Below are 20,629 nucleotides of genomic sequence, written 5' to 3' on the forward strand. Positions count from 1 at the left end.
ATTTAAGGTCGATTGCCAACACAAAATCGGTTTTATATGCACAAGAAACGAAAACAAGTTAAAAACAACAAGAAGGCAAACTGTAAAGGGACAAATAATCACAGCTCAGCTCAGCACTCAGGAAATCACTGGTGTTCACTCACTCCTGTGAGTCTGGGACATCAGCAGAGGCGAGTGTGACAGCAAACTCGCGGTCACTGACTGACCCGTTCGCTTCCCACCCGTGTCGGCACCTGGTCACTGCGTGGACAGCCCTGGGGCTGAGCAAACCGAGGCACTCAGCGCCGAGCGGCCTTCAACCGGGATTTATTTTACGTGAGCGAGGGAGAGAGGGGGGGGGGGAGAGGAGGGGGGGGAGAGAGGAGGGGGGGAGAGAGGGGGGGGAGAGAGGGGGGGGGAGAGAGGGGGGGGAGAGAGGGGGAGAGAGAGGGGGGAGAGAGAGGGGGGGGAGAGGGGGGGGGAGAGAGGGGGAGAGGGGGGGAGAGGAGGGGGGGAGAGAGGGGAGTTATTCAAATACACAGGGAGAAGGGTTTCATTTCCAAGAAAAAAAGGGAGCCGAGTAACGTCCAAACGAAAATAAAATGACTCCCTCTTGTCCGCGGAGTTAAAACAAAACTTGCTGCTTTGCGAGCACCTGAAACCTTGTCAATGCCGCGTCCACGTCAAGCGATGAGAAAGAGCTGCCATTTCTGTCTGTCTCTCTCACACACACACACACACCGAGCGGCGGTCAATGCCCTCCCTTTCCTAACCCGCTGGAAAAGCCTCTCGTCTCCTGCACTGTCGGGACGCGGCACCTCTCGCTCGGCGCTTGGCCGTCGCTCACACCTCGGTGACAGTTGGTGCGGCCGCGAGCGCTCAGTGACTCGGCACACGCTCCGTGACTTACCTGCCGGAGTCCGCCACGGTTTGCAAACACAATAATTCGGGTGTCGGTGAGGATGAGGTAAGTTGACAGAACACACCCCCCCCCCCAACCGCTTTTTTTCGCCTCGCTGCCTCGCGCTCAAGAGAGTACAGCGACCGGCGGCGAGATCTCCGCCGAGGAAAGCACTTCACTTCCAACTGACGCAAACCCCTCCCCTCCTCCTCCTTCTCGCGCACCGCCCGCCCGCACGTACGTCGCTGGCGTTCTTTAATTCCCAGCGTGCACCGCGGCTTACACCTCCATGTTGCCCCGCGAGCCAGAGCGCGCCCGCGCGCGCAGCCCTCCCGCCCGCCCTCCCGACAAACCTCGCTCTTGGCGGCCACACGGGAGGGAATTGGTTGGGAGCAGCCGCCGACCTCACTCCCAGGGTCGACGTTCCGTGCGGGTTCCGATCTGACCTTCTTCCCGGGAGGCAGCGCGGCCGCCCCGGTGTTTGGAACGCGGCGAGTTACAGGTCGCGCGCGGTTGACAGGTCCCCTTCGGCGGCGCTGCGGCACCGCCTCGGGACTGAGCTCCTCCGGTGTGTCGGCGCATCAGGATGTCCGGAAATGAAGAGCGGCGCTGTGCTTCCCGCGGCGCGCCGGTTTGCTTCGGGCAGGTCAGTGCGGCGGTGTCCCGATCTGCGCACCGGTCGTGTTTTTGTCTTTGTTGTGTTCCTGTTCGCGAGTTGTGAACTGTTAACGCTGCACTTTCCAACAGCAACAAGTCACCCGGGACCGGGGGGACAGTCACTGCAGTGCAGCTCACGAGTCCCAGAAAATTAAGGGTTGATGAGCACCTTCGACTGAGGTCGAGCTGCATATTTTTTTTGCTGTCTCAGGAGGAGCTTTCAGCAGTGTTCAGTGTTCAGGAAACACAGCAATGATGACAAGCAATTCTGCACAGCAAATATCTGTCCAACTTGGTCTGTTTCAAAATTACATTTCCTTATTTGCTGTATTTGCTTTACTTGTTTGCAAGTAAAGCAAATACAGAAAATATCTAAGCGTATAAAACAAAATGCTGATCCAGTGATATGCATTTACACTTACACGTCATTTGTAAAAGTTTTTCTATCAAGTAATAAATGTGTCCCTTGTGACATTGGATGATGGTCATGACAATTCAGTGCTTACTTCTGAGTTTATATTTGTGCTTTTAATTCAAGTAATGGACTGACAAATCCACGATGCAATTATTTATTTTAGAAAGCTTAAGGTTTTAATTACGCAATATAATTTGCATTTATATAGCACTTTGCACACCTGGAGACCACCTCAAACAGCTTCAACTGTGCTAATTACTTGTGCTGTAGATTGGTAAGTGCAACCATCCATTCTAGTACATTATTTTAGGAAGCAAACCTTAAAGTCAACAACAACAGAATAATAATCCTTGCATTTGTGGCCTGTGGCGTCCGGAGGACATCCAAAGTGCTTCACAAGATATATTGCAAAGTGGATTAACTTGTGCTTTTTGGGCAAATGAAAAACCGATTTGTGCATTTGCGCACAGCAATGTCGCACAAACAGCCAAGGAGTGAATGACCAATTTTATTTGCGGGACTCCTGCTAGGACAGCTGGAGAAACTCCCTTCTCTTCAAATAGTGCTGCAGGATCTTTAACATCCAGCTGAACAGCCAGACAGGATCTCGGTTTTTAACATCTCATCCCAAGAACCACACCTCCAACATTGCAGCACACCCCCAGCATTACTTAGATGTGTCAGCTTAGATGATATGAATTCCAGGTCCCAACGTGAAGCTTGAACCCACAACCTTCTGACTTGAAGGTGAGAATGCTACCAACTGAGCCTGCCTGACACCACTTATATAGCACCTTCACCCCAGAGAAAGCCTCAAAATGCTTTACAAGGATGGGGGGGAAGGTTGCAGGAGGTAGTTGAAAGCACTTAGATTTTTAGATGAGTTTTAAGAACAGAGTGGGAGGGAATGAACAAATCTGGCCAACCAATGTACCTTTCCCATCAGCCAATAATTAATTTAAATGCAATTGTTATTGACCAAATAAACACTAATTCTAACAAAGTTAGTACTGATTGGGCCAGAATCAATTCTGATAATTCTGATCATAAACTCCTTTTCCCCTCCCTACATACATATCCACCAGTGGTTGTTGAATTGCAAGCAGAAGCAAAACCCTTAGCGAATCAATCGTCTTTTCTCCTACCCTGAACCAGGAAATTTGAGGCTAATTGTGTGCAGCCATTGCCTCTTCCAATTTACATCAGGGAGCAAATCTGGCACCTTACCGATCTGTATGACTCATTTCTTCACCATATGGTTGATTCATGTACTTACCAACAGTTGCAATTTTTAGAACCTAAACGTGAAGCCGGATTTTTAAACATGTCCACTTGACGAGCCAAACAAAATGACTGCAATGTTTCTGTTCATTGTAGCATCAGTACACTGCAGAAGAGTATCAGGCAATCCAGAACGCATTGCGTCAACGCCTCGGACCAGAATACATCAGTCAGCGACCAGCAGGTGGAGGGCAAAAGGTAAGAATGAAAAGTAGTAGATAAAACGTCAATCCAGTGATGGAATGAGAGGATTTGATATCCAGTGTCCTCTTATAAATTGATGATAAATTGATCATTCACTCCCTCCGTACAAACCGCTTCCTTAAGGCAAACATAACTTCCCCCTCCCTCAGCTGTGAGAACTCAGCTCTCACTTACTCCAGACTCCATTCTTACCCGGACCAAACTCCGCTCCCCGATTACTCCAGACCTCGCCAGACTGCACTGGCTGCCTGTCCCAAAGAGGATCGATTTCACGATCCTCACTCTTGTCTTCAAATCCCTTCACTCCTCTGCACCCCCTACTTCTCTGACCTCCTCTCCTCACAACAGTGCCCGTTGCCTTCGCTCCACCGAGTCTGGCCTCCTCTTTGACACCCGAATCCTCCGCTTCACCATCTGCGGTCCTGCCTTCAGCCACTACGCCCCAAGGCTCTGGAACTCCCTTCCTCATTCCCTTCGCCTCGCCCCCTCTATTCCTATTTTCAGGTCTCGGCTGAAGATCTTTCTTTTCGACTGCGCCTTCCTCCTCCTCCTCCTGGCTCAGCCCCGGTATCCGTTACTGTGAAGCGCTCTGAGACGCCTTCCGGCATGGAGGGCACTATATAAATTCACGTTGTTGTTGATGTGCAATTGTATACAGTGAGAGGACATGTAAAAACAAATGTATAACATAATATTTCCCATTATCTTATGGTTATAGGATAAACATCTTCACTGCCCCAGCTGAATTGCTATTTACTTACTTACTATTTATTTATGTATATATTATATATATTTATATGGAGGAATTATTACCTCGGGAAATTGAGTCTCCATCAACTAACAACGGGGATTTCAATTTACTGCTTGGTAAACAGAGGGCATGTAGAGTAAGGAAACACGCCTACACAGTGAGTGATGTAATAATAATAATCCTTGCATTTGATATAGTAATATAATAATAATCCTTACATTTGATATAGCGCTTTTTCACGTCTTCTCGACATCTCAAAGCACTTCACAGAATAGACTGTAAAGTGAAATGACTGTATATTTGTGGGCGAAACGCAGCAGCCAATTGCACACAGCAGTGTCCCACAAACAGTCATGGATTGAAAATGACCAATTTATTATTGTTTTTGGTTTTGGAGGGATTATTATTAGGCGTGTGGAGTAAGGAAACTTGCCCAAGGTTTCGCCCTGCCTGGAATTGAACCAGGTGTCTCGCTCGCAGGGTGAGTGCTCTAACCACTGAGCTACAGGACTCCACGAGATTGGATGACTTCTCACAATTGTTTTAAAACATATTACTAGCTATTTTCTCAGGTTCTGAAGTAGCCAGAGGCTCAAGTGCTCCGAGACACTGTCTGGCGTGAAGGACGCTATATAGATGCAAGTTGTTGTAGTTTACATAGCCAGCGGAATCCAAAACACTGGCAGCAAACAGCTGTGCTTATTTGTACTTCGCAAATGTGTAATGACTTTTTTTGGCCAAATGCAGCAGGAGACAAGTGCATCTTGCTGCTTCTCGAGGTGAGGATACAACTCATCACTGAATACAGCAGTTCGGGCCCATGAAGTCAGATTGCGATATGAATGAAACGTATGAGCAAGCAATGTGCCATTTTGCAGTTTTATGAAGGAGAATTACGAGAATAAAAGCACGTAATCCTCAAAGAAATTGTACTTTTCTGATCCCGCACTTGTCACGCATGTTTTCATGTCTGCTAATTGCCAATATTTTCAGGTCTGTTATATTGAGGGTCACAAAGTGGTTACTCTTGCTAATGAACTCTTTGGATATAATGGATGGTCCCACTCGATTACACAGCAAAATGTTGGTAAGTACATTGAGTGTTTTGGTTTGGAGTGACTGTTCCAAGTAAAGAATTGTTAATTTCAAAGGAAGTTTCATTTTATTTTAGTTTTCCTCCCCTCTGCCCACCCTAGATTTCAAGCTAAATGAATTCCAGGGTTCAGCTAATCTGTAACTTCTACAAGGCTGGGTGAAAGGGGAAAGTCTAGCTTTTGTCTGCCTACTAGGAGGAGGCATCTGGTTGTCAGTCAGTAACTCCATATAAGCCTTATAGGATCACCCACAAAATACACAGTCACTACACTTTACAGTATATTCTGTGAAGCGCTTAGAGACGTCTTGAAGACGTGATAAGGCGCTATATCAAATGCAAGGATTATTATATATCATGTTTTTTTCTGTCTGAGCTTTGAATTGTTTGGGTTCTTTTGGAAACAAAAGCTTGATGAAGGATGGCGTCTCCGCTCAGCAGACTCTGGCATGCTCCATGTCCCCTGCCCTGACAGCCCAACATTGGCAAATATAATTTGCTGTGTTGTTGATGGGTACAGTAGAACAGGCTTTTCCCTTATCTCAGTTACTCAATTGCCTAGAACCTCACCTTAAGTGCATTTGAGACGTCTAGAATACATGAAAAATGCTATATTAAATGCAAGGATTATTATTCACAAGATGTGCTGGACTTAAAATCTTGCCACTTGCCTTCTTTGTGTTTCAGATTTTGTGGATCTCATTAATGGAAAATTCTATGTGGGCGTCAGTGCATTTGTTAAAGTACAGCTCAAGGTACAGCATCTGTTATCCGCAATTGTGGGTGTTTCAGGCACTTTGAATGATAAATTGACAATTGGCAGTGTAGCTTTGTTATGCAGTGCCAATTGATTTTATTTTTGTTTCTGTCTTTCTAACTAGGATGGGTCGTACCATGAAGATGTTGGTTATGGAGTGAGTGAAGGACTAAAATCTAAAGCCCTGTCCTTGGAGAAAGCCAGGAAGGAAGCTGTCACCGACGGACTGAAAAGATCTCTGAAGTACTTAACCATGTCTTTACAATAGCAGTCACTCTTTAGTGCAATTCTTTGAGAGTTAGCTTCAAGCAGGAGAAGTGTATTGAGGATGGTCTTTCAATACATCTTATCTAAATCTAAAAGCCTTCAATCTTTTTCGTGTTTTATGATGAATGGCACAGCAATTAGGATAATTTTTATAATAATGTGCATTATAATTTTTGCATTTGAAAAAAGCACCTTATCAGGTTGTCAAAATGTCTCAAACACCTTTGTGTGACTGTGCATTTGTAGGTGAATGTTGCACAATGTCCCACAAACATCCATGAAGTGAATGACCAATTGTATCTGGGAGATGGTTTGTCAGACAACAAGGAGGAACTCCCTCCTCTTTTTAATTAGTGCCATGTGATCTTTAACGTTCATCTGACCAGGCAGCCAAGATCTCGAAAGATAAACAAAATAAATATAATCATACTAAAATTATCAGATGAAAGCAATTCAAAACATTTCCAATAATTTACATTTGAAAATCAGAAACAACATCTTCGATGAAATAAACGGACTCCATGTTTTTATGTAAATTTACATAGATTCTGCATCACAGAAAAAGGCCATTCAATTCAACTTGTCTGATGGTGTTTATACATTACTTACATTACTCCACCCCAAACCTTTCTCTCTCTCATACCCTTTATTCTCTCATACCCTTCTTTTCCTTCTCCCTCTCATACCCTCCTATTCCCTTCTCCCTCATCAAGCTTTCTCTTAAATTCATCTCTATGATCTGATTCAACCACCACCTCAGGCAACAAGTTCCTGATTCTAACTACCCTCTGCATGAAGTAGTTCCTCCTAAATTCGCTTTCAGATCCCCTTGTTGGTATCTTATATATTGTTATTGTTGCTCATTAAAAAGATGAATTAATCCACGATTAATGACAGCAAGTGATCCAGCACTGGAGTTCTTTTTTGAGGGAAAAGATAGCAGTGCATTGTTTTTGCACCATTCATTAAGGATAAAATCTCAGAACGCTTCAGAAAGACAAGTCAGAGGCTGTGAAGGGTAGGTGACTGTAGAAAGATTTTTGGCAGGACTTCAAGACAGATAGAGAATAGACGATTCGGAGGGATCCTGATAGGGAGGACCAGAGGTTAGGGTCGCAGTTGCTGAAGACTCAGCCCCCGATGGTGGCTCGGCGAGAGTGGGGGGGACGCAGCACACATGAGTTAGCCGAGCAGCGGAGAAAAGATCACTGTTTAAAGTCTCAGTATTTTGAAACAAATTCACTGAAATACGGTAAATTATTTAATTCTCCATTTATACTCTCTGTCATTCCCCTGTTGGCTCAGAACTGCTAATTACATGGAGAAGCACAACAAATGAATGAGAAGGTGAACAAATAAAGAGAAAGCGAGTTTGACCCGAGTTGGTCATTTAACAGCGTAAACGCAGCATTTGCAAATCATTACCGTTTTGTCTTTTTTTTGGTCTGCTTTTCAGGTCCTTTGGAAACGTCTTGGGTAACTGTATTCTGGACAAGGAATATCTGCGGTTGGTTAATAAACTCCCCCGACAGGTGAGAATTCTTAACAATAAAGCGATTTGCTGTGTCTGTTATGAGGTGAAGCTTTGACTTAGATAACACGGAGAATGAAGCTTGTGCTCAGGTGCCATCTACAACAATGGAGTCCTCCACCCTCACTTAGGCACTGGATTGCACCTGTGGCACCATTACCACCTGCTTCATCTTGGTGTTTACATCAGAACCAAACTCTGCTATTTTTTTGGAGAGCAGTTTGCTGCGCGTCCAGATGTGGCTGTTTGAAGGAGTCTACAAGTTGTCTTTTTTGATTGGGGAGGGGAATGTTCCTCACTGGAAAATTTTAATTTTCTCTGAAGTGCGACAATGCCTATTTTGCTGTTGTAACCCCTTTCTTGCCTTGTTCCACCAAGGGTAGCTGTAACACGCACAATAATTCCTTTCACGCCATCCTCATTGCTGTGAAATAATATTTTACTCAATGAATTCCAACCACCATGTGTAAAAGGCAGGAAGGCAGTCAATCAATCAACTGATCACACCCAACACTTTAATCCTGACTCTTTTCATCCAACAGATTCTCATGGCAATTTTTAGCCAATTTGGATTCCTGTCCTGACGGGGTTGTAAATGATCATTTTTAAAAAAACTGAATTTCAATCTTCTGGCCTTTCCTGAAGGACCTTGACTGGTACAGCTCTATGGATGCTGGCATCCCTCCAATATGTAACATAAATAACTGATCATCATGCATGAGCTCAGGCAGTGAATGTTGGTGGGCTATTCGACAAGCGGAGTTGCAACCTTGAAGCTTCATCTCCTCCGCCAACGGCCACCAATGACCACTTTCTAGCAAGTCAATGGATAGTGATCTGAAGCAAGAACCCACTTAATCTATTTCCCTTTCTTAGCTTAAGAATGCTAAGGTCACTGGTATCATTCATACTGAAGCCATGTCTCAGATCAGATAACTGTATACAGTCCAGAGTTGCTGGTCTGCGTGGCTGAGTACCGCACTGGTATGTCGTCCACATTGAAAGTGAAACTGAAGGAAACACATCGATCTGACCAATGTTAGCTTTGAATCGGGTGAGACAAAGCAAGAAATGGGCTTGCGTTCACCAAAGATCAATAACCTGTATTATCTGTTTCACTGAACTTGTTTCCATTCTTAATTCCTTAGCCTGTGTCAGAGATACACACAGTTAATTCTAAAAGAACAGACCACGAGCCCTTGGTGGAGAAAGCCAGGTACAACAGCTTATTACAGGCGCAGTCACGACCTCCATCTGCCCCTTCACCTTGTCCACCAACCGAAGGTATTAAAGAAGAACATACAGGAAGCAAGGAAGATGCAGGAGAAAAATCATGTAGCCTTTCATGGTCAGTATTTACGTTCAGTCTAAGTGATGGTTGAATCTAACATGGGCAGTAGATACTCATCTGATCATTCAACCCAACAATTCTCAAAGCTTTGTATCTGTGTGAAGACCAGGTCCAAATCAAAGGCATTTTTTCCTTCACTTTTGCCCTTTGCATTGTCTCCTTGTGATGATAGCCCAGTTGATAACATGAGCTCTGTGTGGGGAAATATCAATTTGGATCCACATCAACATATTTTGTGAATGGATCAATAAACAAAAGGTATCAGTCCACACAATACAACAATACAACTGTTCTGCTCTGGCCTGCTTCCCCTGAAACAGCATTGCAGTTTATGCAATTTTTAATATTTTTTTAAAAAATGTGTCCTTACACCGTATATACTTATGCTTCAATGTACAAATTTACTTTTTCGCAAACTAAAAGTGTGAATCAATTGTGCATTGCACAGTGGTCAGCCGTCTTTCAATGGCTGTCTTCACACACAAACAGAAAAGTGGATTTCATAGGTTGTAAAACTGACCAACCCAGAAAGCCAGAGGAGGATTTTTATCACGCTTGTCTGGGTTGGGTTCGGATCAGCTCCCGAAGGCAGTGTTCACATCCTCTGTACCACCAATTGCTCTCTATCACATTATCATTGTTGCCATTATTTACATTTGTCTTATTGGTAGGAAAGCTCATTACTAATTTGCTGACCATAAATGTTTAATCTTTACGCATATGTTTGAAAAGGGGGGTCCTAAGGTTTAGAAGCATTGTTATAAAATTTAGATACAAACAGCAGTAGCAGTGCAAAGAATGTAAAATAGAGAAAATAAAGGAAACCAATGTTCGTTCACACAGCAGTACGGTTGACACCACTGATCTGGCCACCTTGCCCCAAAAACTGGATCCCACTCACCAACGCAAACTTCGACAGAAACAGTTACAGAAACAATTCAGAGAAAAGATGGAAAAGAAACGTTACCAGCAGCAAACGGAAACTGGCTCCTGCAATATGCCACAAACAGATGTCCACAAAGGTACCCAAGGCCCACCTGTGCAAAACATGCAACACTCAAGTGTCAGAAACTGCGGGCTCCTGTAAACCTGTCCAATAGCTACACCAGAGCTTCACATTCATCAAGTGAATTCAATACATTCTCTGCCATTTCACATCATTCATAAGGATGAATTTTTTTAAATAAATTATCTCACTGCAGTGGAGAAAATAAATTTAACATTGAACCATCATAGCTGTTTAATGTCAACCTGAGTTTGCTCAAACTGGACACTGATTTTTGTTATTTTTGTTATGCCAGCTGGAACATCTTCATCTGAATGGTCAGCGCATCACAGCACGCCAGTCAACTCCTGTGGTGTGAATTTCAGAGAAGCTGAATTTCTGCCTGGTAGGTTTCATCGCAGACCTCTCAACAACTCCCTCCCAGTCCTTTTACGGCAAAATTGAAGGGTAACATCAATGAAGAATATTTTAAATTCTAAGCACTCCCTCCCATGTACTTCTTTTCATAAAGACTGCAAAGTTCCTCATGCTCGTGTTTCTAGGATTCCTATGAACTCTGGATTAAAATATCCTATTTCTAAATATAGTTAAAATCTAAGTATATCAGCCATCAGCAAATCAACCTGAAGAAAAGCAAGTGGTTCAGCCTAATCTTTGTGAACATTTTCTGCTGGATAAGGAATACTATTTGATGGGAAATTGCAACATTAGAATTCTACAACATGGATCACATTTCTCATTTACCAGGAACAAATTATAAATGTGATCTTTGTTTTATTTTTATATATAAATTGATCAAATGAATAAAACTGTCTTTTTTATATATACCTGTATATAGACTTGCATTTTGTCATTACAGAGAACAGCCAGTGTCATAGAATATGGGGCCCACCAGCCCTTGAACATAATGTATGTAAAGCAATAAGTTGACTTAAAGAGATCAACAAAAAGGAGTGTTTTGTCTGGAGCAGGAAATTAGCTCCACCTACAAATTATTTAATTACCTTTTGAATATTAAGAAATAGTCATTAGTTTGACTCCAACGCCCTATTCCAATAAATTAATGTTTAACAAACAATATTTATATCATTACCACATTCATTTGTGGGCTAGTGATTGATATAATTTTAAGTAACCTTTATGTGCAATAATCTCTAAACTGCAGGACACCTGCTATTTCCATTTCAAAGTCATCTTCTGCTCCTGTCACTGCTGCCTTTCTTTGCTTGTATTTCACATGCACAAGGATGTTCCATAAAACTTAATTCAAGTGTCTAATGGCACAACATGCCTTTGTCAAAGAGCAAAACTGCAGTGATAAAGGCACATTTTTTAAATGAATTATTTCACATTTTATACATTTGTAATAAGTCCAGTGTTTTTCAAACTTAGTTTAGAGCAAGTGTTTTTTTTAAACACAAAAAACAAATGTTTCAGTCGTTTTCTCTGCCTTTTTTGCATCGTTACTCCACAGCGATATGTTATTTACTGATCTGTCCTTGTCCCAATGATCCCATTCAAATAGGTACGAGTACCATGAGGAGAGCTGGTGTAAATCTCCTTAGGTAAATAGTTGATGAGGAATTTTTTCCACACATCTTTACGGTTATACACATGAACTTTGACTGCAACATACTTAAATTGTTCCCCAAATTGCTTGTATGAGAAAAAGCTCTCTTGAGAGGGTGATACAGTCCCAGCTGCAGAACAAAATATACTTGCCCTAAATTAAAATTTGATTTGTCTGATGTGACTGAACCAAACTTGCAAATATTCAGATTTACACAGATCTCTCCCAATATTTCCCAGAATATCACAGGCATTTTGGAGCTGGTTAACTATTAATTGTAAAGGAAAGGTATTTTTCCGTACGAGTGGTGTAGAGAAAATAGCTGCAAGTCAATTCTTGGCTGCTTGCAAGCATGACCTGCAATGTGTTAATGCTGAAATCTGTAGCAGATGCTCTTGACTGTAAAATACACCATGGGGAGTTTGAGCAGACTCTGAGCCAAACCAGGTTTTTAATCCCCTCCCAGGAGCTCACTGCAATCCACTTCATCTCACAATCTAATTTTAATCGGTGCAAAACTAGTCTGACATGTCAAGGTATTGTTGAGGGTAAAAAAACAAGGAAATCCAAACAATAGCAGTTTTTGTGCCTCGGACCTGTAGCTGCAGCAAACTAACTCCCTCAGCAACAAACGTTTACAAAAGCCTGTGTCAAACTTTCACCATCTTCAGAGATGCAGCCTAACTCTGTTCTTACTAGATGTGCCCATCAGCCACGTTATTTGTATCTTCAAAATCAGGAGAATGTTAGTGGTAAATTCAGGACAGATTGTTTTTTGTCTAAGGACGATAGTCTGGTGGAACCAACAACCCAAGCAGGTGGTGGAACAAGCAAAAGGTTTTCAAAAAAAAACTGGACATGTTCCTGTGAACTAAATGTAAATGCAGGTTTATTAGATTTAGCGATAGATGCAGAAAAGTACCTTTGTGAGTCCTGTAGCTCAGTGGTTAGAGCACTCGCTTTGCAAGTGAGAGACCCGAGTTCAATTCCAGGCAGGTCAGGGCGAAACCTTGGGCAAGTTTCCTTACTCCACACAGAGCCTAATAATAATCCCTCCAAAACCCAAAACAATAACAAATTGGTCATTTTCATTCTACGACTGTTTGTGGGACATTGCTGTGCGCAATTGGCTGCCGCGTTCGCCCACAAATACACAGTCAATTCACTTTACAGTGTGTTCTGTGAAGCGCTTTGGGACGTCCTCCCGACGTGAAAAGCGCTATATCAAATGCAAGGATTATTATTATTATTATTATAATGGGAAAGGTAAATGAGATGAAGCAAAGTTGTCTGAACTTGTTACTATGCATTATTCTAATAAACTCCACCCTGCATTAACTTAATCTGGCAGTGAAGACACTTTGTGGTTTAGAATTTAAAATCCAGCATTTTATATCTGTTTCAATGAGTGGACATATATTTTTAACCATCTGATGTGTTACACTCATCAACAGTATGGCAAGTTTGCCAGTATTTATCCAACAATATTTGCAGGTTGCACTTGTTGTGGAAGCAGTGATTGTTGAGAAGGTGGTGCACTAGTTGAGTAACAAGCTATGGCATTCATTTTTAACAATCCCAGTGAGAAAGCAGGCTCTGGTGAAAAATGTTTTACCTGAAAGGATTTGTGTTTTAAATTGACAGATGATCCTGAGTTGTGGAATATCCCTCCGAATGGTGAGGGTTTTGAGAAGGAGCCAAATGATCCTGGCCACAAACAAACCCCTTCTACTCCCACTGGACAATACCATATGATAAGAAACAGGACACCACAAAAGATAAATGCCCAAAAGCTGCCATCTGTGCAAGAGCCAAACAATCTCGGGCCACGCAGAGCAAGTAAGAATGGGTCAATATCTCTGTTATATTTACTGTTCATAACACAGTACAAATAAATTACTCACCGCCGCTCCAATACATAAATCACACAAAGTAAACAACCAAAAAGTGTGGTTAAAGGCTGTATTACTGTATTAAAGCTCAAGAGAAAAAATCAAAGTTTATGCTCTCATTAGAACGTTGTATTGTAACTCATCATGGTTCACAATGGATCAAAATGCAGCTTGAAGTTTGTTTGAGTGTTATAAACCTGTTTTTCTGAATTATGCAACAACCAATATAGCTCATAAGCTCCACTCATTTGCTTTCGATCAAAAATTAGATAATCTGTCAATTGTTTCTCTGTCTGCAGTGGCGTGTGGCCAATGTAATAGAGCACAAATGATTTGGTTTTACATGAAAAATATTGAATTATCTGCACATTTTTAAAAATAAACTCTTTCCATTTAAACTCTGACCGATCCACTAAAATAAAATTGACTGGTAAATATAAAAATTTCAGCTCCAGCGAAACCATGCTATATCCTCCTTCAGCTTTCAGACCCACAGAGACAGAGTTAAGCTTATCTGAAACTGCAATGTGATCTTATCACAAGAGCTCCTGGTCAACTTAGCTAAATTATTAGTGCTCAAGTAGCTTTAACAAGTGGTTACAAACAAGCTATTGTGGGAATATAAACACTGCATCTTCTGTCAACTTGTTCACCTGCAGACTATTGTTCAATCCAAGAAAACAGCAATCTTCCAGAGATGTTTGATGACAAACAAGTTATTACATAAATCAAATCACTCAGATGTCATGAGCATCTTGACTTTTGTAACACTGTATTAACCCAAAATAAAACACTTGAAACAAAGTTTAAAATGGAACAATACTTATCGAACACATGCACAATTTTCTTTCCCATTATTGTCTCTATCATTTCTCTCCTTTTTTTATTTTGTTGCCAGTTCTGCATCCTCCCCAACCCCATCATAGCCAAATGAAGTTATTTTGACCCATTTTCACAAATAATTAAGTTAAAATTAAACTGAGTTTTCATTTTCCTCCTGGCTTCTTCTGTCCAACCAAAGCTTCTGACTGAATGCCATCTCCAAAAGTCTGTTGTTCACCAATTTTAAAGCCTGAAGTGTAAATTAAATGTTGACAGATCTTGCCTGCTTTTCATATGGATTAAATCATGTGCAGAATATATTAAACTTGCAAAGTACTGCTTCCAACCCAGTGGTGGCATTTTTTTCCCTGAACAACCTAGGTTGTATGTAAAAAGAAGACAAAATAAAATAATTTACAACAGACATCAATTGTTAACAATTGTAGACACAAGACAGATATTCTGTCAAATGGATTTCATTCTAAAATCTTGTTTTCTTTCCACTAGGATCAAGTCCTTGTCATCCAGGATTGTGTATGAAGAAACGTAAACTGGAACCTGCCATGACATGAAGAAACATTTCAAAGCAGTTTTGATTTACTTTTATATCTATAAATTGCAACTTTGAACCCCAGCTTTTTTAATTTGCTTTTATATCTGCCACCTATTCTTTCAATAAAATTTTTGAATATTTTAGGATAGACTTTTTAAAATAAATCAATTTTATTTTGTAAAGAGCTTTGAGACATTTATTTTATGTGAAAGATACTATATAAATGCAAGTTAGCATTTTTGCTAGGTTTAATGAGCTTTACATTAACATTGGAAACTTTTAATCTCACTGAATTCTCCCTGGATCTATATACAATTGGTACAAAACATCAGTGTTAATATTCTCCCCAGTTGTTAATTTGATTCTTCTTCCCCCCCCTATAACTCTTTTCAGATGTTTGTAAGTCTCCAAAACAAAGAGATGAAACATCAGCACAATGCACGAGGGAAGTGGGTGGGGGGGGAATCTATTATCTTCCACTTACCTCCAACGAAGATCCCAGAATATTCAATTAAAATACTTCCCGAAGGGATTGCCAACAGTGTGTGATACATGTGACTCTTTAAGTGAGGTAATGGTCATTATATAATCGTGCAGCTTACTCAAAACTCATTTTGTGCCTGATGTTGATGGGCCGCCCCTCATCATCAGAATACTGCATCGATGAATTCATTCCACTGCAACGTGCTGTAAGATCCCACACACCTAAAGAACAGGTACCAACATTCTTGTCACCGTCACAGCATCAGTCCATGCACCAAACAGCAGCCGCACCATATATAGGCAACAAAGGATCCACAAGTGTTTGGATTAAGTTTAGCAATGGAATCAAGTGCTGAGCCAAATCATAAATTCACTGCTTTCAAACACAAATCCCAGGGTTCTTGGCCCAAGGGCCCCACAGAGATGATACATTCTTTTTTAAAAAAAAGCTGGTGTAAGTTAGCACTGAAGTGTCTATCTGAAGGATGAGCCTGCAGAAGCCGAGTAATACCAATTATCAACCGGTGTGGGTTTCTAACTAAATGTTAAGCCTGCAGAAACTCAACAATTCTTGTTATTGGCAGTAACGCCAAGTAACCTTCAGAGTGGAACAGATTTGCAGATATCTGGAGGCCTGTTATGTGTTTTTAAAAAACAATTCTGACTCAAACGGGTCTGACGCAGTGCTGATGCCACTGTTAACCAGATGGCCAATGTACTGAATTGCTGCCAGATTGTTCTAAATAGAGGCATCATGTGGTGCCGCAGAGTGTCACTGGTGTAAGGAACCAGAAAACTTGCCATTGATATCGCTGTCTTTCCCATTGCTTGTCCAACTAAGACCACACTAACCGTTCGAGCTTTTGCTTGTAGGGTTTAACAGGAGCTGAGTGGGATGATTTTCTGCCCTCAGTGACTGGTCTGCCCTGCCAAGTCCTGCTGATGAGCCAGGCTGGTTGTGCTGTCATCAGCAGTGCCCTGGAATACTGCGGACCCGCCTGGCTCAGGAAGCGGCCGAGCGCTGCCTCGATTCCAACGTTCCGTTGCTAAGAATGTCACCTTGGAGCCACTTCAACTCCAAGGAGACCCGGTTTACCTCTCCCACCAAGGAGGATAGTCGCTAGTTAAGGAACTGAACATATCAAAACTACCAGGCTTTGTCTGGTAGTTTGGTATAAGGGAATTTCACTTTGCTCCTCTTGAGCTGCTCCCGGTTACTGGGAGTTTCCTTGACAAGTGGAGAAGTTCAGCTTCTCGTGCGCCGGCCTTTACCCAATGCCAGGATAGAGACCAGCATGCTCACAGTCAGCCTGGCACACTTGTAGTACTCTCCTCTGAGTCAGAAGATTGTGGGTTCAAGCCCCACCTCAGGACTTGCAATCACATAGTCAAAGCTGACACTCCAATACAGTGTTGGGGGGGGGAGGTTGCATTGTTTGGAAGTGCTGTACTTCGGATGAGACGTTAAACTGAGGTCCAGTTTGCCTGTTCAGGTGGATGTTAAAGGTCCTGCCACTGTTCGAAAAGTGAAGTTTCTCCCAGTGTCTAGGCCAACAATACCCCAAATATAAAACAAAATTGGTCACTCACTCCATGGCTGTTTGTGGGACAATGCTGTGTAAAACTGGGTGCTGTGTTTCACTCACAAAATACACAGGTAATCCACTTTACACTATATCTTGCGAAGCACTTTGAGATTTGAAACCATCAAACCAGTGATGGTTTGCTTTAATTAAAGAGTTTGCTGCAGTTGAAATACATGGTAACCAGGTGCCGGCTGTGACTGTTCCAGGCATAGGAAGAATAATAGTAATAATCCTTGCATTTGATATAGCGTTGATAGATATACAATCAACCGGTGTGGCTTTCTATTAAATGCAAGGGTTATTATTTTATTATCTCAGTAGACAGCGCATTCCACTCTGGGTCCCGAGGTTGTGAGTACAATCCCCGTGTGGGGACTTTGATTTCTGTCTGACACTGGTCCAGTGCCAGACGGCCAAAGGTTCCATCCTTCGGATGAAACGTTGAACCGAGGTCCCATCCGTCCGTTCAGGTGGACGTTAAACATCTTGCAGTACTGGTTAAAAAGAAAAGAGTTTCTCTTTGCCTCGGCTCCTAACCCCAGCTCGGATGCCCCTGCAGAATTAAGTGCTTTGAGATACAAATATAAATTGTATATTTATCAACAACGTGATAAGACAAATGCAAGGATTATTATTATTCTCCCTATGCCTGGAGTAGTCACAGCCGGCACCTGGTTGCCATGTATTTCAACTTCAGCCAACTGTCTTCAATTAAAGTAAACCAGAGCCGCTCTCAGCATTGGCCACACTTGTAGGGAACAAATTTCATTGTGGGAGGAAGAGAGTCACACCTGTGAACGAGGAATGAGCTCTTAAGTGAGATGCAAGTCTACAACAACAACAAGATTCCATTTATAGAGCGCCTTTCACGTCGGGAGGACGTCCCAAGGCGCTGGACAGTTGGGTCAGGACCCAAGCAGGGGGGAAATGGTCAGGGTGAGGGGAGCGAAGGGAGGGAGCGAGGAGGGGGGTAGAGAGTCGAGAGGGGAGCTGAAGGCACAGTCAAAGAGAAACAGATGTTTGTGTGATGGAGGCAAATGAGTTCACATGATATTGCAACTTATTAGTTTCGAGGTTAAATGGGGCTGTGATTGGCCTCCCCTGGCTCTCCCTGCCCTGGTGGAAGTTTGGGTTTTCAGAGTGAAGCTGTCTATTGATGGGAACTGAGCAGTATGGAATTGTGGTTTAACTCATGTGCACTTTATTTGTTTCAAGTATTTTAAGGTGGATAATGACTCTGGAGTTGGTTAATGGTGGTTAGCCTCTAAAATAAGAGACGGATTTGGAGAGGGTGGAAAAAGCCATGAAATCTCTGATTTGCAAAAAGATGTATATTGATTTAGTATTAGTTCTAAAAGTGTGATGGGGACTGTTCCCGTTCCAGCAATGTCAGCAACACCATGACTAGGCTTCATTCTATTATTTTCATTTTGTACTTGATGCTGTCAATGCTGAGCACCAACAATGTAGCAAGTGTTCTGTCCCCAACACCCTTGCTGTGCCGAGCAAATTACCTTGTGACGTGGAGATGCCTGTGATGTCTGTGGGGGGGGGGCTGTACAGCAGCTGGTCACTGAGTGCGGAGGAGGTGCATCATCTCCTCATCTTGCGAGCGTCAGACTCCATCTATTGCTTCAGCTGACCTGAGGAGAAGTTCCTTTTTCCCATATAAAACAACTTGATCAAGGTAATAGTTGGAATTACTTACTCAAATACAAGCCAGTTCTTGTAATTTCCTATGTTCCCACTGCAAAAATATACCCCCATGGGTATATATTTCATGATTTGATGAAATAGGCTTAGATTCGTACCTTTGTCTGGTGTTTATAAATAGCTTTCCCGGACCAAGAGGGTTTCCTCTTACACTTGTTTTGACTAATGCACATTAAGATGGAGACTATAGTATTGATCCAAATTGCTCTGAATGTTTTCACCTCTCCCACATACCCCAGACTAGGTTTTGTTGTGTGACTGCGGAGTGGGTCCATGGTTTAGATGTGTAATAAGAGTGCACAATTATGGAAAACGTACTGCATTCTCAGATATTATTATACCTGTCCATATGCAATATAAATCTTACTGACCTCCACATTATTATTTAACCTAGATAAGCACGATTTCATGATCTTCATTGGGTTTGACAAAAAAACTATGACTTTCCTTCCAGAGATCTCTTCCATTCTCTTCATTATAAACCTGAATGGTAAATTTAATCTGGTTGAGTGTAGAGATGGATACAGTAAGTCTATTTTTTCTTTTGCAACAGAAGACCCAACGTCGCAAAAAATATGACACCTCCCAGGTTGTTTGTAGTGAGAGTCAATCTACGCAAATCATTGTGTTATTCGAATAAGTGGTGACGCCAAGCAATGTTTCCATTCCAAGAGATGGAAAATGGTTGGTTCAGAGGGAGCTGAAGAAATTAGTGGAGGATATTTTAGCAAAATCGAGCCCTGCTGTTACTTTTCTCCGCACAAGACTTCCAATGAAAATAACTCCTCAGTCTCAACACATTAATATATTCCCTTTTTACATCAATCTGGAGTTCTGTAGCTCAGTGGTTAGAGCACTCACCTCGCAAGCGAGAGACCTGGGTTTAATTCCCAGCAGGATGAAAGCTTTGGCAAGTTTCCTTACTCCACACGCCTGATAATAACCCCTCAAGAAAAAAAAACAATGATCAAACAATGGTCACTTCAATCCACGACTGTGTGTGGGACACTCCTGTGCGCAACTGGCTGCTGCGTTTCGCCCACAAATATTAAAATTAGAACCAGGCCATTTAAGAGTGAAATCAGGAAGCGTTTCTTAATTCAAAGGATGGTAGAAAGCTGAAATTCTCTCCCCAAAAAGACCGTGGATGCTGGATCAAATGCCTTCAAGAGTGAGGTTGATAGATTTTGGTAGGTCAGGGTATTAAGGGATATGGGAGAAAGCGGGAAATTGGAATTGAAAAGATTAGTTGAGATACAAATCAGCCATGATCTAATTAAATGACAGAACAGGCTTGAAGGGCTGAATGGCCCCCTCCTGTTCCTATGTTCCTATGCTCCTCAATGTGTGGACTCAGCATAAACAGAAGTTTGGCAGAGAATTCAACATTCCAACCTTCTTTTGTAGAATGATAGAATCTTACAGCACAAAATGAGGCCATTCGGCCCATCGTGCCGGCTCTTTGAAAGAGCTATCCAACTAGTTGCACTCCCCCGCTCTTACCCCATAGCACTGCAATTTTTTTAATTTTCAAGTACCTATCCAATTCCCTTTTGAAAGCTACTATCGAATCTGCTTCCACCACCCTTTCAGGCAGTGCATTCTAAAAACATTTCTCCTCTTCTCCCCTCTGGTTCTTTTGCCAATTACATTAAATCTGTGCCTTCTGGTTACAGACCCACCCGCCAGAAGAAGCAGTTTCGCCCTGTCTACTCAAAAACCCCCATAAGTTGAACACTTCAATGAAATCTTCCTTTAAGCTTCTCTGCTCTGAAGAAAACAATCTCAATCTCTGCTCTAAAGAAAACAATCCCAAT

General features: G+C 42.2%; 2 protein-coding genes across 8 annotated transcripts in view; one reads left to right on the top strand and one right to left on the bottom strand.

The window, feature by feature from the left end:
• erc1b (ELKS/RAB6-interacting/CAST family member 1b) overlaps positions 1–1,085 on the bottom strand; it is a 432,645-nt gene extending 431,560 nt beyond the window's left edge. For all 5 annotated transcript variants that reach the window (XM_007898509.2, XM_007898508.2, XM_007898513.2 and 2 more), the window contains exon 1: positions 890–1,085. The gene's annotated coding sequence lies outside the window, so the exon portion shown is untranslated. The remainder of the gene's footprint in view (positions 1–889) is intronic.
• A 162-nt stretch (positions 1,086–1,247) lies between these two features.
• On the top strand, positions 1,248–15,171 carry rad52 (RAD52 homolog, DNA repair protein). 3 transcript variants are annotated; one of them, XM_007898514.2, is made up of 11 exons: positions 1,248–1,526; positions 3,330–3,431; positions 5,182–5,275; positions 5,969–6,036; positions 6,163–6,281; positions 7,762–7,837; positions 8,985–9,184; positions 10,031–10,209; positions 10,489–10,578; positions 13,408–13,602; positions 14,985–15,171. In XM_007898514.2, the coding sequence occupies exons 1-11, from the start codon at positions 1,467–1,469 to the stop codon at positions 15,047–15,049; spliced, it is 1,248 nt and encodes a 415-aa protein (XP_007896705.2). In that variant the 5' UTR covers positions 1,248–1,466; the 3' UTR covers positions 15,050–15,171. The 3 variants fall into 3 exon arrangements, with proteins under 3 accessions (XP_007896705.2, XP_042191808.1, XP_007896706.1); XM_042335874.1 differs by having other exon boundaries at positions 10,034–10,209; XM_007898515.1 differs by lacking the exon at positions 13,408–13,602.
• The last annotated feature ends 5,458 nt before the right edge of the window (positions 15,172–20,629 follow it).

The sequence above is a fragment of the Callorhinchus milii genome, unplaced genomic scaffold (genome assembly GCF_018977255.1).
Source record: "Callorhinchus milii isolate IMCB2004 unplaced genomic scaffold, IMCB_Cmil_1.0 Scaffold5, whole genome shotgun sequence".
Taxonomy (NCBI): domain Eukaryota; kingdom Metazoa; phylum Chordata; class Chondrichthyes; order Chimaeriformes; family Callorhinchidae; genus Callorhinchus; species Callorhinchus milii.